The sequence below is a fragment of the Pelodiscus sinensis genome, chromosome 4 (genome assembly GCF_052426305.1).
Source record: "Pelodiscus sinensis isolate ZL-2025 chromosome 4, ASM5242630v1, whole genome shotgun sequence".
Taxonomy (NCBI): Eukaryota; Metazoa; Chordata; order Testudines; family Trionychidae; genus Pelodiscus; species Pelodiscus sinensis.
The window spans coordinates 65,603,625-65,626,315 of NC_143055.1; the positions used below are offsets into that span (position 1 = coordinate 65,603,625).

At 42.5% G+C, this 22,691-nt stretch overlaps 1 protein-coding gene and 1 long non-coding RNA gene across 3 annotated transcripts in view; one reads left to right on the forward strand and one right to left on the reverse strand.

Moving 5' to 3' along the window:
• Nucleotides 1–22,691, forward strand: part of VEGFC (vascular endothelial growth factor C) — a 114,562-nt gene that overhangs the window by 61,790 nt on the left and 30,081 nt on the right. For both annotated transcript variants that reach the window (XM_006131592.5, XM_075930235.2), the window contains exons 2-3: nt 10,727–10,940; nt 13,152–13,342. In XM_006131592.5, coding sequence (XP_006131654.2) covers nt 10,727–10,940; nt 13,152–13,342 — 405 coding nt within the window. The remainder of the gene's footprint in view (nt 1–10,726; nt 10,941–13,151; nt 13,343–22,691) is intronic.
• Nucleotides 14,770–22,691, reverse strand: part of LOC142829630 (uncharacterized) — a 202,111-nt gene continuing 194,189 nt past the window's right edge. The window contains exons 4-5 of the long non-coding RNA XR_012904248.2: nt 17,632–17,721; nt 14,770–14,905 (exon numbers count right to left, since the gene is read on the reverse strand). This is a non-coding gene — a long non-coding RNA (uncharacterized LOC142829630). The remainder of the gene's footprint in view (nt 14,906–17,631; nt 17,722–22,691) is intronic.

The following is a 22,691-nucleotide window of genomic DNA, read 5'->3' on the forward strand; positions in this document are numbered from 1 at the left end:
TTTCCCAATATAATTCAATTGGCCAATAAATGTACAGTAGTATACATATACAATAAATTGATTGATTGTTTTATAGCCAGAATTTTCGTATTAAGAATATCCTTGAAAATGTAATACACTGACCACTACAATCACAGCAGATGTTCCTTATTATTAATATTACTATAAATTGCACCTTCAATTATGTATCTCAGTCTCTACCAAATACTAAGCATTTTGACCTTTTATATTGAGAGAGAAGTCTGTAAGGGAGACATAAAATGTAAAGATGGAAAAACATGTTATAAATTTCATTTTGTTCATAGTTTTTTTTTTTAAACCTTCCAGATACCGTTCTTCTGTAAATTATAATTTTGTGAAATACTTAACTCTCTATAGAGTTGGAATATCACATGATGTTCTACATCTATTTTGAAGAACAATGTTTTCCAAAATTTAGATAACTAGAAGATTTACTGGCATTGCTCAGGTCCTTAATTTGGAGCAGAGGGAAATGTACCAAGCCGAGTCTGGGCACCGCTGAGGGAGTCCATTCAGGGCAAATTGCTCAAAACCAGGGCTACTTCCAGCTGAGTCCTTTCCTATGTAGGCAACAAAACAGTTACACAGAGCACTTCAGCTGCCAGTTTGGCCAGCTGGAGGCCTCATTAGCAAAACTCCTCAGACACCCCAAGTTTACTTGCGCCAGAACCAGACCTACATCTTATACACAGGTGAGAGGTTATAAAACCCAGTCTCACCAACTCCAAACAGATCCTCCAAGTTCCCAAAGGACCAACCACAGCCCCAGGTCAACTTATGCCTTGGGATCTTACCCAAAAGAGCATGCTGTGCCAATCCTTTAGAATCTAAAATCTAAAGATTTATTAATAACAAGAAAGAAAAGGGTTGAGTGTGAGATTGTTAAAGAGAATCCATTACATACATCAGTCACCAAGTGCTTGATGCAGGTTCTTAGCGGTGATGTTACCAACTGCTAGCTTAAAATTCTCTGGTGTACATCCTGTAACAGGATGCGTCAGCTAATCTTTCCCAGCTCTCTGTCCCAAGTGAGGATGTATCTGGAATCAGGAGCAGGCTTCAAGACAAGATGGAGGCAGCTTCATTGCATTTTTATATTCCCCATGCCTCCCAAATTGGAGCTGGTCACATGATCAAGTGACCTGTCTGTGTTTCACATGAAAGTAGCCATTATGCACTGGCTGGTCTGCAGGTTTTCAGATGCATTCCTCAGGTATGTATCCTTGTGTACTGCACAGTTGTTGTTTCAGCACTGCTGTATGCATGTGAAGCCTGAACAACATATAAGTGTCACCTGAAGGCACTTGAACAATATCATCAACACTGCCTAAGGAGAATCCTAAATATCCCTTGGGAGGACAGGCACACGAACACTAGCATCCTGGAAGAGTCAAACATGACCAGCATTGAAGCTATCATTATCCACCAACAACTTTGGTGGACTGGTCATATGATCTGGATGTCTGATCAGCACCTCCTAAAACAGATTCTGTTTTCCGAGCTGAAGGAAGGACAGAGGAGCGTGGGGGCCAGAGGAAGCAATTTAAGGACATGTTGAAGGCAAACATTAAAAATTGTGGCATTGGTATCGATGCTTGGGAGAACCTTGCCCAGGACCGCCCCCAGTGGAGAATGGTAATCTGTGAGGGGGTGGTGCAGTTTGAGAGGTCCCACCACAGCGCAGACAAGGAGAGGCAGAGAAGGAGAAAAGAGCAGCAAAAACTGGTCCGCATCCCTCCAATAGCAACCAGCACCTGCCCCTTCTGCAATAAAGCCTGTGACTCCAGAATTGGGCTGGTCAGCCATCAACGGATCCACAAATAGGAGGGTGACAGAAAGACATCCTATTTGTTATCGAGTGAGACACATTGGCCACCCTGAGGGCCATTGTCCATGAAGCATTATTTGTTAGCACAGCCATTCACTGAACAGTACTTCCTCACGATAGCAGTCCAGGCCCTTTCCTCCTTCCTAGACAGAAAACATTAAAATATAAGATCAGAGCCCATATTCATAACTTCACATACAAAAATCATGCAAGCATATGAGTATCATACATAGAATCTGTAGAGCATAAGCTTTCATTTGACACTTCACATGGCCCACTTTGTACAGAATTTGGAGCAAACAGCCACTAGAGGGTTCAACAATAACCTGCCTGCTCATATTAAAATCCATTAATGTGATGGGGAGGGGTTGAAAAATAAAATGAAAATGTACATAGAAGTCATTTGACAAGAGGCTAAGGATGAAGTTTTCAGTGTGAAGGCTCCCCGGGAAAAGAGGACTATTCCAGCCCTCTCACCACAGCAGGTTTAGGCCAGGTGAGACGTGTCTATCCATGTGCAGCTGCAGTGGGCACAGCCGGGGGAGGGGTGCCTGTCCCCAGTGAGGGACAGAAAGACACACAAACATTCTGAAATATATAGTAGAGAGCCGTCCCCTTTCTCCACCTCTGACCCTTGCTAGCCCAATGGGGAGATAGCTGTCCCAGTCCCTATCTCTGACCTCTGGCTGCCCCTCTGTGGTCATTCTGCAGTTTAACTCCCTCCAACAGACCCCCTCTTTCCATTTTTTAAAGAAATAATCAAATTCTACATGCATCTCATTATCTGGGCACAACGAAACCCTAGCTTTGCTTTAAATTATAAGAGGCATACAAAATTTGGTGGTCCTAGCTCTTACCAATTAGGAGGAGTTCTTGTACAGACTCACAGATGGGCAGACAGATGCACATTTCTAAAATATATACAGTAAGATTATATGCAGCAGCTTTGATATAAGAAAATCAAGTTGTATACTTTCCTATTTCACAAAGCTACTAAGATAGCACAGTAATAAGAACTGTGGAAATATAGATCTATAAGTAATTTACTGTGAGGAATAGTTTATTTACTATGTCATGTTACTTTATGTAGAAGGAGAAGATTCATCCCTCGATTCATTTAGGGGCCTTTCATCCCTGCTCCTCAATAAACCATGTGGAGGAGAAGAAATGAAGCGAGCTTCGTCTTGTGGGATTTTCTGCTCTCTCACTCTCTTTCAGTTGTTCAACTTCACACAGTCACTCTTGCCATTGTAGAAACTGATCTTTGAAAGAATTTTTGGGACTTTTCCTCCAAAATGTAACCAGCTTGTACTCAGCATGATCACACACCTATGCCTATGGTTGGCCTGAATATTTATTTTAGGATGGATCAGTGAAATATTTCCTTGAGCTCAATTAGATGATAGAAAGAGAAAGAGGAGCATGGTATATAGCATTGTTTCTCAAACTGTGCTCCGCGGAGCCACAGGGCTCCGCGAGGTTGACAAACTGGAAACATCGATAGGTACAACACATACAATCAATGGACCGCTGGGGCTCCGCATACATTTTTACGCATGTAAAGTGCTCCGGAGCCCAAAAAGTTTGAGAACCGCTGGTATATAGGTAGCATTGTCCCCTCCTATCAAGGAGGTGAAGCTGGCTCAAGTCTCTGTTATATGCAAGAGGCTCCCTTTGAAATCAGCAGACTACTTACATTAATCAAAGGTCACAGTCTGGCACTGATGGTTTTAGAATTGCCATTATCTAAATAACCTGATTGTGCTATTTTATGGCAACATAGCAGTTATGTTTAGTACAATGTCTTTATTTTAAATTTAGGATTACATCTAATAGTTCATTTGAGAAGGACTAGCATGGTGTGAGTAATCAAATATCCAGACCTTAATCATTTGCAAACCTTGTTAATCTGACCTAACATAACACTGTTAAATACAAGGGCTCTATTAATTAATTTACAGTATATTTGTTCTTATTTTGGATTTTTTAATATTATGCTTTTCTGAACAGTTATTATGGTGTTAATTGTCATGAAGGCAAATGCCTTAAGATTTAAAATGATAACTTCTGGTATGCACCGTGTCAAAGCAGTTGTACAATCAACAGCAGAGCAAAGAGCTGAGATTTAAAAAACAAAACAAACAAACAAAAAATTAGCTGGTTTGATTGGATGAATAATCAAATCCTGTGTGGGTGTCGGGAGGGAGGGGGAGAGAGAGATTTTTGCAAATCTTCAAGCATCAGTTAGAACTGTTTTTATAGTTCGGCTATAAAATGTATTTAATTTTTTTATACTACATACTTTTTCCTTTATCAAACATAGCTGGCAGCATGTTCCAGCTCAAGGTTCCTTGGCCAACTCAATTATTGTTAGAAACGCTGTTGGCGTCCTCCATTTAATCAAGTGGAAATTAAGATTTAGTTGTGTGTACAATTTTGGCGGCAGTGTCTGTTTGATTGCTATGCCAGAATTAAATTACTACATAGGTCATTAATGCCTCTAATTGTCGTGTTCAGCATAAACCAGTTATAAAGACTTGGCTAATTTGCCACAGTTCAAAACTTATGCCTTTTACAGATGAATAATGACTACAGCAAGGAGAGATCAACACACATTTTGACATACATTTGCAGACACATACTGGCAATAAACATACAAGCTTCCTTTTCTTTCTCTTCTAAAATGTTAATGGTGCTTTGGAGGGCTCTGGTTACAACCCTTAGTACAGTGTGTGAACCTTTCTGTTTGTGCTAGCTTTTATCCTTACTTTCCTTGTCTGGTTGAAGAGGAGAAATAGCAAAAGCCATCCAGTGACTGAATAGGATTCCTATATTGTACATATAAAACTGACTTAAAACATCAGTCACTTTAAAAAAGAAGAGTGTCCATTAATTAAGCTCAATAGTAAGTTATTCTTAAGAACAAACTGATTTTGTGGTTATTCCAATTACTTGTAACTACAGAATTATAGGCCCAATTTCATAGGAATTTGGAATAAAATGTATTAATTATAGACTAAACCTAGTATAGAATATTAGTAAACTTCCCTCTGCTATAATCAAAATACTTATATACTCCCAGTGAATCTATTTTAATCACTCTCCTACAATTTAAGGAGCTGTAATGAAATAATCTTGTTGCACTTATTCAGCAAGCATCAAGTTAGTATTCCCCCACTGCTTCTTCACCAGGACTTAATTTTACAGTAATGTATCTTATAAATACATTGTGTTTTCCTTTCTGCATACGTGTGAAAAATGGATGCAGGCTTCATTTTGTTTTCCTTTAAATGGACAGTTTAAATTGTAAACACTATTATGTTAATATTACCTATGGATTTTCCAGAAGGCCATATGTAAATGCATTTTAAAAACATGATTTCACATTATATCTTAGATCAGGACTTGAAAATTATACTTACCAATAGTGAATATGCAACTTTTTCCTCACAAGAGTGGCTGGGATTCATAAGACATCCATATCTGCAGATTTCAAGCTTCTCTTGGGACATGTATTGCATTTCTAGCTCATGGAAATAGTAGAAATGTAGGGGTAGAAGGGACCTCAAGAGGTCATCTAGTCTAGCTTCATGAGCTGACACAGGGTTGGGAAAAAATTATCAGCATAGCCCAGGATTTGCTGAGGGAAGGACAAAGATTCCTATTGAGGTAGTTGTGCTTGCACCCTAATTGTTGGCTACTAGGGGTCTGATACATTTGAAGCTCCTCCACCCCTAACAAAATTTGAGTTAGCTCCTTTATGAATCCTTTGGTCTTTGGTGATCTGTAAATGAACAAAGTAACCTGTTAGCTTTGGCTCTGGTTGCTGCTGCTGAAATTTAGAAGACTTTTTCTTATTACCTGAGATGACTCTTTCAAATTTTATGTTAGAAGAGAATATGAATGCAGTGCCTCCTGTTCATCTTGGTCTGCTATAGGCCTAGTAGTGGGGAGGGATGGGATGATGAGGGCTAGCACAGGGCTTGTAAGATATGTCTACGCTGCACCAAAAGTTGAAAAGTTAAATCTTGCATATCTTATTTCAAAATAACTTTTTTTGAAATTTGGCACTTTCTACACAGCACTTATTTTGAAATAAATCGCTATTCCAAAACATCCCTCACTCCTCGTGGAGTGAGATTTACAGGGATGTCAGAATAGTGAACCCTAGTATATTTCAAAATGACAGGCAAGCTCAAAAGACACAAAATAACTATTTCAGGATACTGCAGGTATTCCAAAATAGTGCTGCAGTGTAGACATAGACGTAGTGATGTCCAGCCTGGTTTCCAGGATACAGGCAATCTTGAGTACTTCACTGATGAGGTCGTGTATTGTTTGTTGATGATGGATCTTGCATTGATCGGAAGAACATCATAACATCCGTTCTGAGTAAGACCAATTGACTGTTCAGCCCAATATCCTGTCTTCCAACAGTGGCCAGTGCCAAGTGCTTTGATGGGAACGGGAATTCAAGGGTATTGAATCATCTCCTGTTATCTAGTTTCTTCTAGTTTGAGGATAGGGTTACCCAGATCATAGAACTGTATCCCTGCCCATCTTGGCTAAATAGCCATTGATGGATCTGTTCTCCATGAACTTACAATTTTTTTAAATCTCACTATAGCTTTGGCCTTCGCAACATACCATCAATGGGTTCCACAGGCTGACTGTGCATTTTGTGAACAAGTACTTTCTTTTGTTTTAAACCTACCGCCTATTAATTTTGGTTGACACAACAGGATGTTCTGTGGGATGCAGTGCAGCCTCTGTCCACAGGGAGCTGCCCTCCCCCCCCAGACAGGGGCTTCTACTGCCCCATGCTGCTGCCTCTGTATCAGAGGCAGGATTGCAGGCTAGCAGGGAGCTCCCCAGAAATGGGTCTGGGAGTGCACTGGCTGCCGGATAGTCTCGTAACCACTAAAATTTTATGCGATACCATGTATTTGAATAATTATGTAATCTAACACCCTTTTAGTCATCTTTTTTTCCAAGCTGAAAAGTCCCAATCTTTTTTTAATCTCTCCTCATATGGAAGCTTTTCCAAACCCTTAATCATTTGTGTTGCCCTTCTGTGTACCTTTTTCAATTCTATTTTTTTTTTTTCAGAATGGAAGAACAGAACTTCATGCATGTGTGAGCGTCATGCATACTGTGGTTTTATGTAGTGGCATTTTGTGATATTTTCTGTATTATTAGCTATCCTTTTCCTAATGGCTCATAACAGTGTTAGTTTTTCTGAGCGCTTCTGTACACTGTACAGATGTTTTCAGAAACTAATCACAATGAATCAAATATCTCTTGAGTGCTAACAGTTTAATTCATTTTATATGTATAGTTGGGATTGTTTTCCAGTTTGCATTACTGTGCAGTTATCAACATTGAATTTTATCTGTCATTTTGTTTCCCACTAACACCGTTTTGTAACTCTTTGCAGTCTACTTTGGATTAAAATACCTTGAGCAATTTTTATATTGTCTGCAAATTTTTCCACCTCAATGTTTATCTATCTTTCCATATTATTTATGTATATGATGATAAGCTCTGTATGGTCCCCAAACAAATGCCTGGAGGCATTGTTTACCTCTGTTCATTCTGAAAACGGACCATCTAATCTTATCCTTTCTCTCCTTTATAATAAACAGTTTTTGATCCATGAGAGGACCTCTCCTCTTATCTCATGACTGCTTAGTTTGCTTTAAAAGCCTCTGGTGAGGGACCTTGTCAAAGGCTTTTGGGAAATCGAAGTACATTGTACCCACTGGATCACCCTTGTCCATGTGTGTGTTGACATCCCCCTCCTCTGCCGCCATCCCAGGAGAATTCTAATGGATATGTGAGGCATGGTTTCCTTTTACAAAAGCCCTGTTTACTCTTCTCCAACAAATTGTGCTAATCTGTGTCAGTTAATTCTGTTCCTTACTATAGTTTCAATCTATTTGTTTAGTATTGAAGTTAGGCTTACTGGCCTGTAACTGCCAGGATTGCCTCTAGTCCAGGAGTAGGCAATAATTTTTGGTGAGGGGCCACTCCAAGATTTTGGGAAGTGGTCAAGGGCTGCACTTTTCTGTGGAGGAGGTGCAGGATCTAGGATGGAGAGTTGGGTGTAGAAGAGTGCACGAGGTACGGGACAAGGGTGCAGGAATGGTATGAGGTCTGATAGGAAGTTTGGGTGAAGGAGGGGGATGTGACCTGAGTTGGGGATTGAGGTGTAGAGTCAGGGAGGGAATGTAGCTGCAGGAGAAGATAATGGCCTGGGGAAGGGGTGTAGGAGGGGATACAAGTTCTGGGAGGAAGTTGTGACTTGGGGAAGGGAGTGCAGAGGGTTTGGATGGTGTCCTGGTGGAGGGAGTTGGGTGTGGGTGGGAGGGGCAGGGGTGCCAGAGGCAGGCTTTGGCTTGGAGGTGCTAACCTAAGCATCTCCTCACCAGCAGGCCTGCAGCACCCCCAATGCAGGATGGACTCCCTGTCTGCTGCAGCCCCAGACCACTTAAAACTGCAGGCTGCTCCTTTCATGTAGCTCTCAGCTTCGGGAGGGAGAAGAGGCTTGCACTGCCCCTGTCCCCCAGGCCAATCTCTTAGCTCCTCTTGCCTGGTCATTTCTGGCCAATAGGAGCTTGAGGATTGGGCTGGGGATGGGGAGATCACACAAAGCTTCCCACCCCCTCTAGAGCAGAGAGCCACATGGGACAGCCCTGTGCTAACAACAGCAGCTGCCGCATGCCTGAGGGTCTCAGCTGGGTAGTCTATGGACTGGATCTGGTGCTTGGCGGACCTCATCCAGCCCCCGAGATGTATCTTACTCATCCCTGCTCTGGACTTAAAAAAAAAAAAAAAAAATACGTGTCACTAACTATCCTCCAGTCATTTGAAATTAAATGATAGGTTACATATCTCTGCTAGTAGTTCTACAATTTCACACTTATATGCCTTCAGAACATAATTTTATTTTAGGTAACTTTGGGTATGTCTACACTGCAGACACCTCAGACTTGCACTAAGGGTCTGTTTAATTGCATTGTGATGTAGGCATTTGGGTTTGGTCTGGAACCAGGCTCTAGGATCCTGCGAGCTCCAGAATATTCCTTTCTGATTTCTGATCTTTTAGATCGGGGTTGGGAACCTCGGGTCTGGAGGCTGGATCTAGCCCCTAAGACTTAGCATTTGGGAGCCTGTGCTGTCACTCCAGCCCCCCAGCAACTCTCCCACAGGTCCGGAGCATTGAAAATCTACTAGCCTGGACCCCGCCCCCAGGCCTTGGTATGCAAGAGGAATGTGGGGAGTCTCTCATATTCATGGGCTTCTCACTTGTGTGAGAGCCCCCAACTGATTTTTCCGTGGGTCAGTAGCCTCCAACTCAAAAAAGGTGCCCCACACCTGCCTTAGATTCTGTGTACTTCAAGGTTTTCCTCAATGCCTGGAATGCTAGAAGGTTCTGTTGTGCTTCTTAATGTCAGCTCCGGGGACTGGGTATTTTAGTAAAGCCATAAATATTGCAAGACTGACAAGAAAATCATGAGAGTTGGAAATAGAGCAATATTTTGGAACTGTGAAAGGAATAAAACTTAATTAGCCTCATTAACGCTGATCCTACACATAACTAACTTCCTTCTTTTCTTATATATACACTTGGCTCTGTAATTTCAACTCCAGTTCATCTGATGAAGTGGGTTTTGCCCATGAAAGCTAATACCTTAATAAATCTGTTAGTCTTTAAGGTGCCATAGGACTCCTTGTTTTTTGGGCAGGGAGGGGATCTGTTTTAAATTGTTAGACACTAATATGGAAACATTTTTAATGTGGCTGTTTCTTTCTGGGATGCAGAAGATAATAGCCAGTATGGGATGCAGAAGATAATAGCCAGTATATGTGTGTGTGTATTTATATGTACAGAGGCCTCAGTCAATAAACACTGTGTATGAAAGACTGGTTATGTTGCCTCTAATATTGCTGCCCACACCAGCATGCCCATGCATGAGGAGCTCTAAGGCATCCCTCCCTCCTCTGTGCTGGCTACCTATGCTGCACTCTGGAAGGTAAGAAGTTCCAGAGAACCTATGTGTGTGTTTTTCCCACCACCATTGTTCATTTGACTAAAGAGCTGGCAGGAAATGGGTGCACTGTATTGATCAGGTATGTATTCTGCATGATGTATTGGGGGGGCGGGAGGTGCATACTCTCCCTGCGGCACAGAAGATTCACAAGGCAGAATGTAATTCAGAGTACTAATCTCTTTCCCAGTCTGCATTTGAGACAATGGGCAATCACACTGGCTCCTATATATGGAGATTGGGGCAAAGCCATGATTGATGCCGAACAGGAATTTCCTTAAATACCTATGATAGGACCCTGAAGATGAACAACAAAATAGCAGTTTCCAAAAATTCTCTTAATTTCTTGTTCACCCATTTTTGCACTTATTTTTTGCTTTCATGAATTTTTGGGAAAACGTGCAAAATTTTACTTTGTCATCCTTGTTAATGTACATGGTACTAGGCAATATGCATGTAATCATAAAATCTGTCTGATTTTGTTTGAGGAAATAAAAAGTATTTAAAATTATTCAGGTATCCATAGTGCAAAATGTACCCCATTGCCTTATCTTGCAAATTGTACTGTGCAAAGGTTTATATCTGCTTCTCTCTTCTCATGAGTAATACTTATCTTGAACAACATGTTAGAGTAAGAGTTAGTGATGGTAGAAAGGCATTGTAGTATCAGATGCTACAGAACAACATTAGTATAGTGTTTTTCACAAGAGGATTCAAAAGGTGAAGACTTAATTTTACAAATGTTTAGCTGTTTGTTCATCAAACTAATTTACAGCAAAACTTGTGCAATGCAGAAAATAATTAATCTTGCATATTTCTTTAACAGGCTCATTCAAGTAAAGACCTGGAAGAGCAGTTGCGGTCTGTGTCCAGTGTGGATGAACTCATGACCGTACTTTATCCCGAGTACTGGAAAATGTTCAAATGTCAGTTGAGGAGAGGGGGCTGGCAACACAACAAGGAACACTCCAGCTTTGACACAAGATCAGATGATTCAGTAAAATTTGCAGCAGCACATTATAATGCAGAAATCTTGAAAAGTAAGTGCAGGAAATAAAAGGTGTACCAAACACTGTAAATCAAAATCTGAAGAAATGTCAGTTGTGTAAAAAAATTTTTAAAGTCTAAATACTGAAATAAAAATGGCTAAATCCTTAGATTGATAGGAATCCACAAGTTAGGACCTTCAGACCAGTGTTTAATTTGTAATGAAAGAGGTGCCAGGGCTCATTAAATTTTTGTATTTTCATAACTATTAGGGCAAGTCCTAGAGGTGCTAGGACTATGAACTACCAAGCCTAGAGATGCCGAGGATCAGCCCTGGCACAAATTAAGCATGGCTAAGAGACTAATCCTTATGGCTATTTTTTCTGACACATTTTGTGAACTCAGTGTGATGCGTGAGGTATTTACTGATCCAAAAGGAAGTGATTGCACCATTTTCAGATGGTACTGTACAGCAGATTTAAAATTAAATCCAGAAGTCCTTGGCTGGAAAGAATCTCTGCTGTGTTGTGACTTTGAAGACTTTGCAGGAGGCATTAATCTGTGACTCCCAAAGAATGTATCCACTGGAAAAAAAATGCAAATATTTGTGTCTTCCCCCCTCATTTACTTCAATTAAGCATTTACCCAGAATAATGCATGCATGAATTAGCTATTGATGCATGCCGCAGATGAACTGGGAGATTTAAGGCAAAGGATCTATAATCACCTAGAGTAGCTAAATAAAGCACATTTTAGTGGGACTTATTCTACAACAAAGCAGTTGAAGAATTGAGGGACATTAACAGAATTCTTTTTGTTTGTATCATTCTGCCTGAAAAAATATTTTAAGGGTTTTTTTGAGGGAATGTAGAATTCAGGAGTAAAATTCACAATACAATAGGTAAGTTTGAACTGTTATAGGAGGAATAGATTAAATAACAGGTGGGGAGTGAAATTCTTTGAACCACAATCCTAATATGTGGTTGCTCCGAGACAGAAGATGGGGGTTGTGATGAGGTAAGTTACATAACTTGTTAGTGATGAGGCCTCAGCTGTGCACAACTACAATTTGTCAGAAAGGCCCAGTCAGGAAATCTAAGCATGGCTTTGGACAGTGTCTAAGGGTTTAGCCTAATTGTGCTCTTTCCTTAATTTTAAATGCCAGAGATTATTATTATGTAATTAACAAAACTAAATGATCATCCAATTGAATGTGTTTTTACCTTAATAGTATAGAACATAAATCTAGGGATGTTAGATAGTGTGTAATTGAATAATCATGTAACCGCTTCAAATTTCAGCAGTTACACAACTATTTGATAGTCCCCGTGGGCAGGGCTGGGAGTCAGTGCACTCCCAGCCCTACTCCCAAGGAACCCCCTACCACTCATCTATGGGGGGAACCTGAGCTCCCCATGGACAGAGGCTGCACTGACATCCATGAAGCAGCCTCCCCTGCCCCTCTCTGCCTTGTACTACTGCAGCATTGGGGGGGAACGGGGAGGCAGAGCTGGTGCTCATGGGGAACTAGCTTTTAAGCACTGGCTCATGCCTCTCCCATGCCTCTCCCAGTGCCTTTTAAAAGCCAGCTCCCCACATATCAGCTCCCGTCTGTCCCCCTTCCTCCGTGCTGCTGCCTCAGAGAGAGGCAGGAAGGGAGCAAGCAGCTCCACGGGAGCCGATATATGTGGGGAATCAGTTGAAAGCTAGCTGGCTTCCCACATGTACTGGCTCCAGCCTGCCCCCTACACCCTCTGCACTGCTACCTATCAGAAGCAGTGGTGTGGAGGTGGGGAGAAGACAGGATCCATGAGATTCAGTGCTTGTGGGGAGCTGGCTCATGGGCGCCTGTTCCTCCTCTCTCCCCCCCCCCCACCGCCCTGTCCCCCCAACTTGATGCCTGATACAGAGGTAGCAAGGAGCGGAGTGTAGTCGATAGGATTAACTGATAAGATGAGCTACATGTTGACATTCTGACTTTTTACATAGAGTATGATTCAAATTCTGAAATGTTATTCAGGGCCAGATGATTCTCCTCTGCAAATATAGCCAGGTAGGGATAGGAAACTGAATTCTGGAAAGTTACTGAGAAGGAATTCTATTTCTCTACAGAAATGTGTATTTCATTGAATTAGGCATCTAAATACATGAAGTCATGTGCTAGTCCGATTCCAACCTTAAGCAAATTCCTGTTAAACTACGGTGGGGTGTTCTTATTTTAACTAGTTGCTTTATAACATATGGAATTCCCTATAACTTGGCAGGTATTGATAATGAATGGAGGAAAACTCAGTGCATGCCACGTGAGGTGTGTGTGGATGTCGGGAAAGAGTTTGGAGCAACAACAAACACCTTCTTTAAACCCCCGTGTGTATCCATCTACAGATGTGGAGGTTGCTGCAATAGTGAGGGACTGCAATGTATGAATATCAGCACAAGTTACATCAGCAAAACGGTAGGTTTTTATTCCAGTTACATTCTTAGTTGTCTGTGTTTCAAGTAAATTGATAGCAATATGTTAAAATACATAAATATATGGAAAAACATATCCCAGTCATTTCAACACACTGTTTCCAGAACTATGCTACCTTTATGTACTGTGCAGCTAACATTACTAATGGTAGAACAAGGGAAACTATGTTAAAACAAATTTAAGTTGGAAAATCAAGCACTTGAAAGTTACACAATGCCAGATTTAAGATTGCCCGTGAAACCTTTAAGGCTATTCCTGGGTGTGTCACACTTTGCATGATAGGAGGTAGACAGTGATATAGAAACAGAAGTATGTGATCATATTAGTAAAGACTGTATCATACCATACATGAAAGGGTGCAGAATTGAGATCACAGGGACACTTAACTTTCAAGTGTGTATGTATCCAACTTAAATGCCATTCATTTAACATATTTGGGTTTTAATGCAATTTCTAGAGGGGGGTTTTTTAAGGAAAAACAGCTAAAATTAAATACTTGTTTGTTATGTGCAGTTACAAGAACCATACATTTCATCATTGAACAGCATAGTTAAGGAACCTCTCAAATAGACATGCACTATTGTCATCTCAGATCAGATGACACTGATTTCCTTTGGTAGCTTATATTTTTTCTTCTCTCTTGCTGAATGCCCTAAATGAGGATGATCTAATTTTAGAGTTAATAGCTCCTTTATCACCTAGTTCCCTTTTTGGTGAAATACTGTAGATATATGAGAGGGAGGGGTACAGTTGGAACCTCAACACAGCAGTAGCAGCTGTGGAGTGACAGCCAAAGTAAGTAGCCACTTAGCCATCTGCTTAGTGTACAGTCCAGCTAAGGAAAGGATTAAGGAAAGGGACTGAAGAGTCACTGAATAAAAGATAAATGGTCATAATCTTATCTTGGTCCTGAAAGCCTTTTTTCAAACACTCTGGTCTGAAATTGTGCATTCTACCAAAAATTTCCAGTGTAGAATATGAGCAAGTCTAGCATACCAACAAGTCAAACATTGCGTGTTTGTTTTGTTTTTTAAGAAAATAACTGTTGTTTCAAAGCCACGGTTACTCCAGCTGGTTGAGATACACAAATGATAAATCTTCACACTACTAACAATTTAGAACTATGGCTTCACTATTTTAGTAGGTAGTGTCTCAGGTATGTACTTTTTCCAAGTCTTGCTTACGTGAATAAGCGATTGCCTAGTGCAGATGTAATTATAGCAGATTTTCAGATTCAGAACCAGACTCCCAGCTGAAGTACATAATCCATTAATATCAGTGGAGCAAGATCAGTTTACAACATAGTTTGTATTTCTGATACTGGTAGTGATCTCATTTTCAACATCTTAAGAAAGTAACCTTCTTCAAGTAAAGTGCTCCATTGTTGGTCGGGATCATCTGCGTGCAATGTTCAGTCAGGCTGCGCAGGTGTGAGTAGTGAGCTGCGTTCCTGCCTTTGAAGTTAGTGTGCTCAGCCCAATTCCCCTCAGTTCCTTCTTCATCATCCTCAGCTACAGACAGAGTTCCAACCCTCTCCTCAGCCCACTTTTGAAAAACAAAGATGTAGTAGTTAGTGTAGAATTGCCCAATACTTTTTTCCCCCCTGTTAATACAGTTTAAACTTTTAAAAAAATGCTTTTTTTCCCCCCTTTAGCATGTTCATGGTTTAGTGAGACTAGCAGTTTAGTGCTGCATAGCAGCAAGCTGCAACAAACTACCAAAAAAAAAAAAAGAAAAAGAAAGAAACCAAACATACACAGTTCTACTCATACCATCACAAGTGGCATAGTCTGCCAGCAGGAGACATGCCAGAATCTCCTACCGCCAAAAGATGTGACACATGGCGAGACTGTGGCAGACTTTGATGGTCACAGCAGATACATAAGTTGTTTGTAGGACACGCATGTTTCACAGAAATGTCCATTGTCACAGTCTGACAGTGAGAGCTCACCAGGAAAGAGAGTTCATGCAGAATACGCATGCTGTCTATTGACAAAGTCCTAGACCCCCATAAGTATAATGGGGGCAATAAGAGCTTGGGCACGACATCCCCTCAAGGGAACCTCTCAAGCCCTTCACCTCGGTGCACTCAAACACCCCCTGACCAGTCCACTTCCTCCCATCACAATGAGTAAGGGAGATGAACCTGGCACCTTGGGCATGGCAAAATCTTGAGCCTCCTCACTAACAGGCTCAAAAGTGTGCTCTAAATAGGCTGTGAAATCAGCTACCCACCCATTAAAAAAGGGCACCTACTAAGGGCCCTGAATTAAGAGGCACCATTGGCACTACTGGCATCCATGATGCCTCCAGCATAGTCGATATCCCCACTGTGGAGCCTGCTCCCGGCGCAGCTTTCACCTCGGGTGCAAAGAAATGATTAGGCTAGTTCTAACTGTGCTCTTGTGCATCACAATAACCCCAGATCTCTCAGGTTATCAATTGGACCCATGCCTCCACCACAGGCACCAGCAGACTCAGCAATGGGGCACAAGACATCAACCCACCGTTGTTCCCCATGCTTCATCAATAAATGACAGGAAAACTAGAACCAAATCTCCCAAGAAGTCTTCAGCATGTCACCGTTCTTGCTCCCCATTATCAATGAGAGTCTTTCCACCCTCACCACACTCACCAACTTTATCACAACTCAGTGCCTACCACAGGAATACAAGGAATGTTTTCTCCTCACAACACTCCTCCCCAGATAGAGCAAATGCATCATATGGGGCATACAGGCAATCAGTACCCCCGTGGTACCCTGACTGGCAGTTTTATTCTTGGCATAATAACTGATGGTCCCTCTATCACTACTGGGCACCATGACACCCCTCCACTGCCCCTCCTACACCTGCACAAAGTAAGGATGTTAAGTATCAGTTAATTGACTAGTTAATAAGGCACCTCCACCTTTGAAGTCTAGCAGCAGCCTGAGAGCAACAATCAGACATGCTACCAAATGATAGCTCCTCCTCTGATCCTGATGAAGCAATTATCCCAAATGACCCAACACCTAGTGACGACCTCAAACAATTCCAGGATTTATTCAAAAGAGTGGCTGTCAGTCAGGAGGTTTGCAGTGCACAAAAAACACCATAGGCTATTTGGATGATTGCCTCATCCAAGGTCCCTCCCAACAACCACAAGGGACATGATCAGAATCACAAAGGCCTCTCTTCAATCAGTAGGCTTCATTATCAGCAACCAGAAGTCCACACTGTGCCCCAACGCAATCCCTAGAGTTCATAGGAGCTCACATAGGCGCGTGCTGTTGTGGAATCTCCCCAGTCATCATTTCAACAATATAAAAAACCTGGTCACAATCATAACCATCAGCCCAACTGTCCCCATCCTAGCTTGTCTCAAACTCAGGGGGCACATGGTAGCTACCACATATGTTGTCCCACATGCCAGACTGCACTTTTGATGTTTCCAACACTGGATTTCCTCAAGTTTATACACCAACCAACCGCCACGTCCACAGATACACTGTGCCTCCTCAAAAAGTCCTTACCTCCTTACAGTGATGGACCCAGGCACAGAACCTCTGCAAGAGGGTGCCCTTCCACCAGGATCAACCGTCCAAACAGATCATTATGGACACCTCCCTGCTAAGCTGGGGTGCACAATTTCAACAACAGTACATGCAAGGGAAGTGGCCCAAAGAAAAGTCCAGACTCCACATCAACCTGCTTGAGTTTCAAGCAGTTCATAACACATGCAAGCACTTTCTTCCACATATTTGAGGGTCTTTGGCGCGTATCCTCACCAACAATATGACTACTGTTTTACATCAACTGCCAAGGGGGTGCAAAATCCCCTTCAAAAGGCAGAGGCTATCTGGTGATGGAGTTGGTATATCCGCCACAATGTAATCATCATGGCAGCATACCTACCTGGGGACGAGAATATCACAGCCGATACCCTCAGCTGCAACTATCTCACAGAAAACAACTGGGAACTGCATGTTCAGATCACCCACAATCTGTTCCAATGCTGATATCGACCTCAAATAGACTTCTTTACAACCAGACAAAATTCCAAATGCCCCCAGTACTGTTAGAGAGCAGGCATAAGACATGGCTCTCTAAGACACACAATGCTTCTCCCATGGATTAGTCCTACTATATGCCTTCCCTACTATCTCTCTTGTCCCTAGAGTTCTCTGAAAGATACAGATGGGGCCTGTGTGATTCTAATAGCCTCAGTGCTCCCAACAAGTGAGATCTGTCTTACTGCATGGCAGTAGACCAACGACACGCGAGACTTACTTGTACAAATGGCAACGGTGTACACAATGGTGCACCCAGACGGGAGTCCAGCCAGCTCCACTCCATCTGATACTGGAATACATCATATACCTGAAACAACAAAATTTATCCCTTTCATCACTCTCTGGATTCACATGGCTGCGATTACGGCCTTCTACCCTGCTCCTCTCCCTCATGGGGGTATGTCTACACTACAGCATTAATTTGAGTTATCTTAATTCAAAACAGTTAATTTGAATTAAGGTAATGCGAATTGATGCATACTACACACACAAACTATTTTGAAATAGCGCGTCCCCACTGAGTGGACCCTGAACCAAAGTTAAGGCTGGCCGGAACCAGTGCCAGCAGGGCATTAGGTTAGGACTTCGTGTATGAGGCTGCTGCCTGAGGCTAACTGAGTTCCGTGCTTAAAGGGACCCTACCTTCACTCCAGACAGACAGTTCTCAGGGTTCCCTGCTTGCTTCTCTACCTCGATGAGGGACAGCAACGCATCCCTGTCTTGGAGTGCCCTGAGTGCTCGCACTTGGGACTCCACAGCACTCGGCCACATGGAGCCAGAGATGCCCCTGGGTACACCAGTGCGTCTCATGGAGTCGCTGCCATCAGCCCAGCTGCACTTGCTGCAGGCTGCCATCTGGGGGGGGGGAGGGGTCCAGGAGGCCCTGTGGGAGAGCATCCACCCCAAGGAGCTCTCAGAGCCTCACCAGTCATCCCCACTGGGGGCTCGTGCCCCATTCCTCCCTCACATCCTTCCACTTACCCCTCTCTAGCCCCCCTTCCTGATGTCAAATAAAAGACATGTATGTTCAAAACCAGAAACTGGGTTTATTGAACAAAAGGGCGGGGGAGAGAGATGAACCTCTGAGGAGACTGGGAAAGGAGGTGGGAGAGGGGGGAAACCTGGGAGGAGGGAGCTGGAAGGGGGAAGCAAGGGGAAGAAGGGGGAAGGGAAACTGGGGGTCAGGGTTGGAGGTCTCGCTGGACCAACTAGATTTCCATGCAAACCTGCTCCTGGGTTTGCATGTGGCCTTTGGTGGCCAGGCTGGCAGCTATCCTGCCACAGACGGCCGCATTCATCCATCTAGTGTGGAGATCATGGCTGTTGGGGGAATCCCCTTCCCCCTCCCCCCCCAGACCTGCATAAGGTCCATGATCTCCACCCTGGACCAGGAAGGTGTCCGCCTTCTCCAGCCCCTGGCAGGCTCCTGGGAGCTGGCAGACTGCTCCTGGGAGTGGTGGTGGACTGCCAGTGGTTTGCTGACTCATGTTTTGGGACCACTGGGTCTGGGGCCTTGATGGCCACTGCTGGTTCTGGGCTGGCAGACATGGAGCTGACACAGACACTGTGGCCAGAGACTACCCCTTTAAGGGCTCGGGTTGGGGGAGAGGAGAGGAAGTTTTCCTGGTTGTGGCCTGAGTGGCTATCAGGGCTCCCTGGAAAGGGCTGGAGGCCCCCTATTTCGAATTAAGTGTCTACACAGCACTTAATTCAAAATAGCTATTTCAAATTTGGCGTTACTTCTCATAGAATGAGGTCTACCAAATTCGAATTAAGGGTTCCGCTATTTCGAATTAATTTCGAAATAGCGGTTTGCATGTATAGACGCTATTACAGTTAATTTGAAATAACGGCTGTTATTTCGAATTAACTTTGCAGTGTAGACATACCCTAAGAGATTTTTGGAAGGGCCTACAGAACCTTCACCTACCACGTACACCCCTACCCCCATGTCGGATTTAGAATTTTTCCTCCACTCACAAAACCACCCTTCGAACCAATGGCAACTTCATCACTTACCTTTCTCACCATGAAAATGTTCCTTCTGGAAATCACGTCCACAAGGACAGTTGCAGCTCTCACAGTCTCATTTTCACACACAACCTTTCGCAGGCATAAAGTTATTTCCAAAGTTGGTTCCTAATTTCATATTAATGAACCCATAGTCCTTCCCACCTTCTACCCAAAACCACATCACTCCAGGGAAGAAGCCATATTACATACTTTAGATGTCAGAAGGGCCAATGCTTTCTATCTGGATAGGACTCAACCTTTTCAACTCTCCCAAAGATTGCTGGTATCCCTAGCCAAAAGGTCCAAGGGAACACCACTTTCTTCCTAGAGCATATCGAAATTGATAACATCCTGTATTACTACCTGCTATTCACTCCAGAATAAGGCATTACTGGTGACTCTCAAACCCCATTCCACCATATGGATGGTGATGTCAACTGCCTTTCTCAAGGGAGGGAGTCTCACTCCAGGAAATCTGCAGAGCAGCCACATGGTCATCCAATCACACCTTTTTAAATATCCACCATGCTCCATAGCAGATATTGCAGTAGCCACTGCAGTCCTCTCTGCAGCTTGTAACAATTAGCCAAAGCCCACCTTCCATCTAAATGGGCTTTGCTATATAGTCACCAACAGTGGAGCACCCAAGGAGAAATCACTCAAAGAAGAAAGAGAAGTTATTCACTCTGTGCAGTAATGATTGTTCTTCGAGATGTGTATCCCATGGGTGCTCCACTACTCGTCCTTCTCCCCACTTCTTCAGGCACTAATAATCTGCTATGAGGGCGTCAGAAAAGAAACTGAGGGGAGTCGGGCTCCACACGCTAATTTCAAAGGTGGGAATGCTGCTCAACACTCATGCACGTGCAGCCTGACTGAACACTTCTCTGAGAGTCTCTGATCTGTGGCACCAGGACTAGCCCAACACCAATAGTGGAGCACCCACGGGTAGCACGGAACCCTGTATGATGGTGGTATGTTTTGGTTTTTGGTTGGTTGGTTACCTATTCCACAAAGCTGAAGAATTTCATCATTTAGGTTCCTAGCCTCCTAATGTTGAAAGAAGCCATTGGCAAAATTCCTTAGAATTGGTATATGTCTTCCGAGACCAGAGAGATTTTCAGAAAACTTCCTTTTAAAGAAAGCAAACTTAAAACATCCTTATTTTTTCATTTTTGCTCACCTGAAAATTACAGTATTAAAGTAATACAACAGTGGTTCCATATTGCTCATTTCATTAAAGCATAGCAAAGAGGATTAACAAAAAAAAAATCAGCTCTAATTTCAAGGGACACACGCTAAAATTTCAAATGCCCCCCACATTTTTCACCTCTTTTTCCCGTATATTTCCCTAATGAAATAAGAAAAGTTGTTCTGTTTGCTATACATTGGTTTGTTTCCATTACAGCCATCATAACAGTTGCCATAGTAGATATCCATTGGTATTCCCCAGGATAGCTACTGTTACCACTTACGAGAAGCGTAAGATGACAGATTAATCCTACAGACCAATGCAAAATTGCAGTATTTAGAGTCTATAACTCAGTGGTGGGCACACAGGCCTTGCCATGCCAGTGGATCCAGCCCAGACCTGCCCTGCTGCCCCCAGGCCAATCCACCCTGATTGGCCTGGGAGTGGTGGTAACCTGCGAAGTCTCCTCCCCCAGCCAAGGGCACACATCATCAGAGGGAATCGCCAGCTGTTTTAAAGTAGACGGTAGCTGCTGCACACCCCTGGCAGGGCAGAGGACAGAGGATAAGAGACTTGGGGCACTCCTCCCACACCGGGCCCTCATTGACCGAAGTGTGAGGGGGAGTGAGTGAGGTCTCTTCCTGTTGCAGTGCCTAGAAGGAACCACCAGCTGTTTTAAAACAGCTGATAAGTCTCTCTAGGTGCTGGGAATGGGGGGAGACTTCACACATTTTTCCACCCTCACACCAATCAGGGTCTGTGGGGGAAGCATGAGAAGTCTCCTGGCCCTGCCCCTTTTGTCCAAGACCCTGCACCTTCTGAGGCGGCCTGGGGCCACTTCAGAAATTTAATTTTTAATTTTAAAAATTGCCTACTCCTGCTATAACTGGACACTGGCAACTAAAAGACAGCTAAATATGTACATACGCTTTTATAATATCACTTTTCCCACAAAAGCAATTAATGTAGTTGCCACAGGGAGATTATACAAATGACAGGAGAAATGGTCCACAAGATCTTTTTTTTTTTTTTTTTTTTTTTTTTAATATTCAGTTGTGGTCTACCATATGACAATATCTGAGAAACTCTGGACTAGGTAACTTAATTCGCTAGACATATTACTTGTCTAATTTCTGTCTTTCAGTAACATCTTAAGTTTAGTGGTCGTGGCTTGTCCAATGAAGAAACTGACTTTTTATTGATTTACACATTTTATAAAGTATTTATTTCTGTACTATCTGGGTAAGGCAACAGCAATTAAATTGCGTTACTCCTAGGCTGGGATCGCAGAATCTGGTGGAAAAGCAACCAGTTCCCCAGTTATACTTCACCCACGTGTCTGCCACAGTGCCCATAAAGGCACATCTTCAAAGACTGTTGCCTTACTGACATCTTTCCCCATGTTGTGCCTCTCTTGGCAAGACCCATAGCTCCTCACTTCCCTCTGATTCTTGAAGTGGAAGGGTGCATAAAGTTCTAAGTAATTTAGTTTTCTGATTACAATAATAGTCTTTCAAGGGAAAATATTTCTAAGTCTAAATAGTTTGAAATAAGTTTGAGGAATTGTTCTCATAGGAAATATGCTACCAGTGTGAAGTTGCTTGCAGTTTTTGATACACGTTCTGTTCATATGCACAGAGTAGAAATGTATTGCAACAGAAGAATGTTTGAGTTATTTAAGAACTATGGGCCTGGTTTTCCCATGTATCTTTTCTGTTTAGTCTGTCAAAAATGATGATTTATTGAGTAATGCTAATATTGGCTAATATATCAGTACAGCGTAAATAAATTTTCTTGTGATGTTTTGATAATTATTTTACAGCGTGTAACATGATTTAAAGTTCAGAAGGTGGCTTAATGAAATCTAATATATTATCAGAAGTTAAATTTATCATATGACTTGAGATTTTTTTACACTATCAGTTTATATATTACCCACTAAGGTCAGTGCAGTCTTTCAAAACAGAGTGATGCGACCTAAAGGCAATCATAAAAGGATGAACTATAATTCACTGGCCATCAACTATAATTTATTTTCCTCATTTGTAATATAGAAAGGTTTTTTTTTGAAC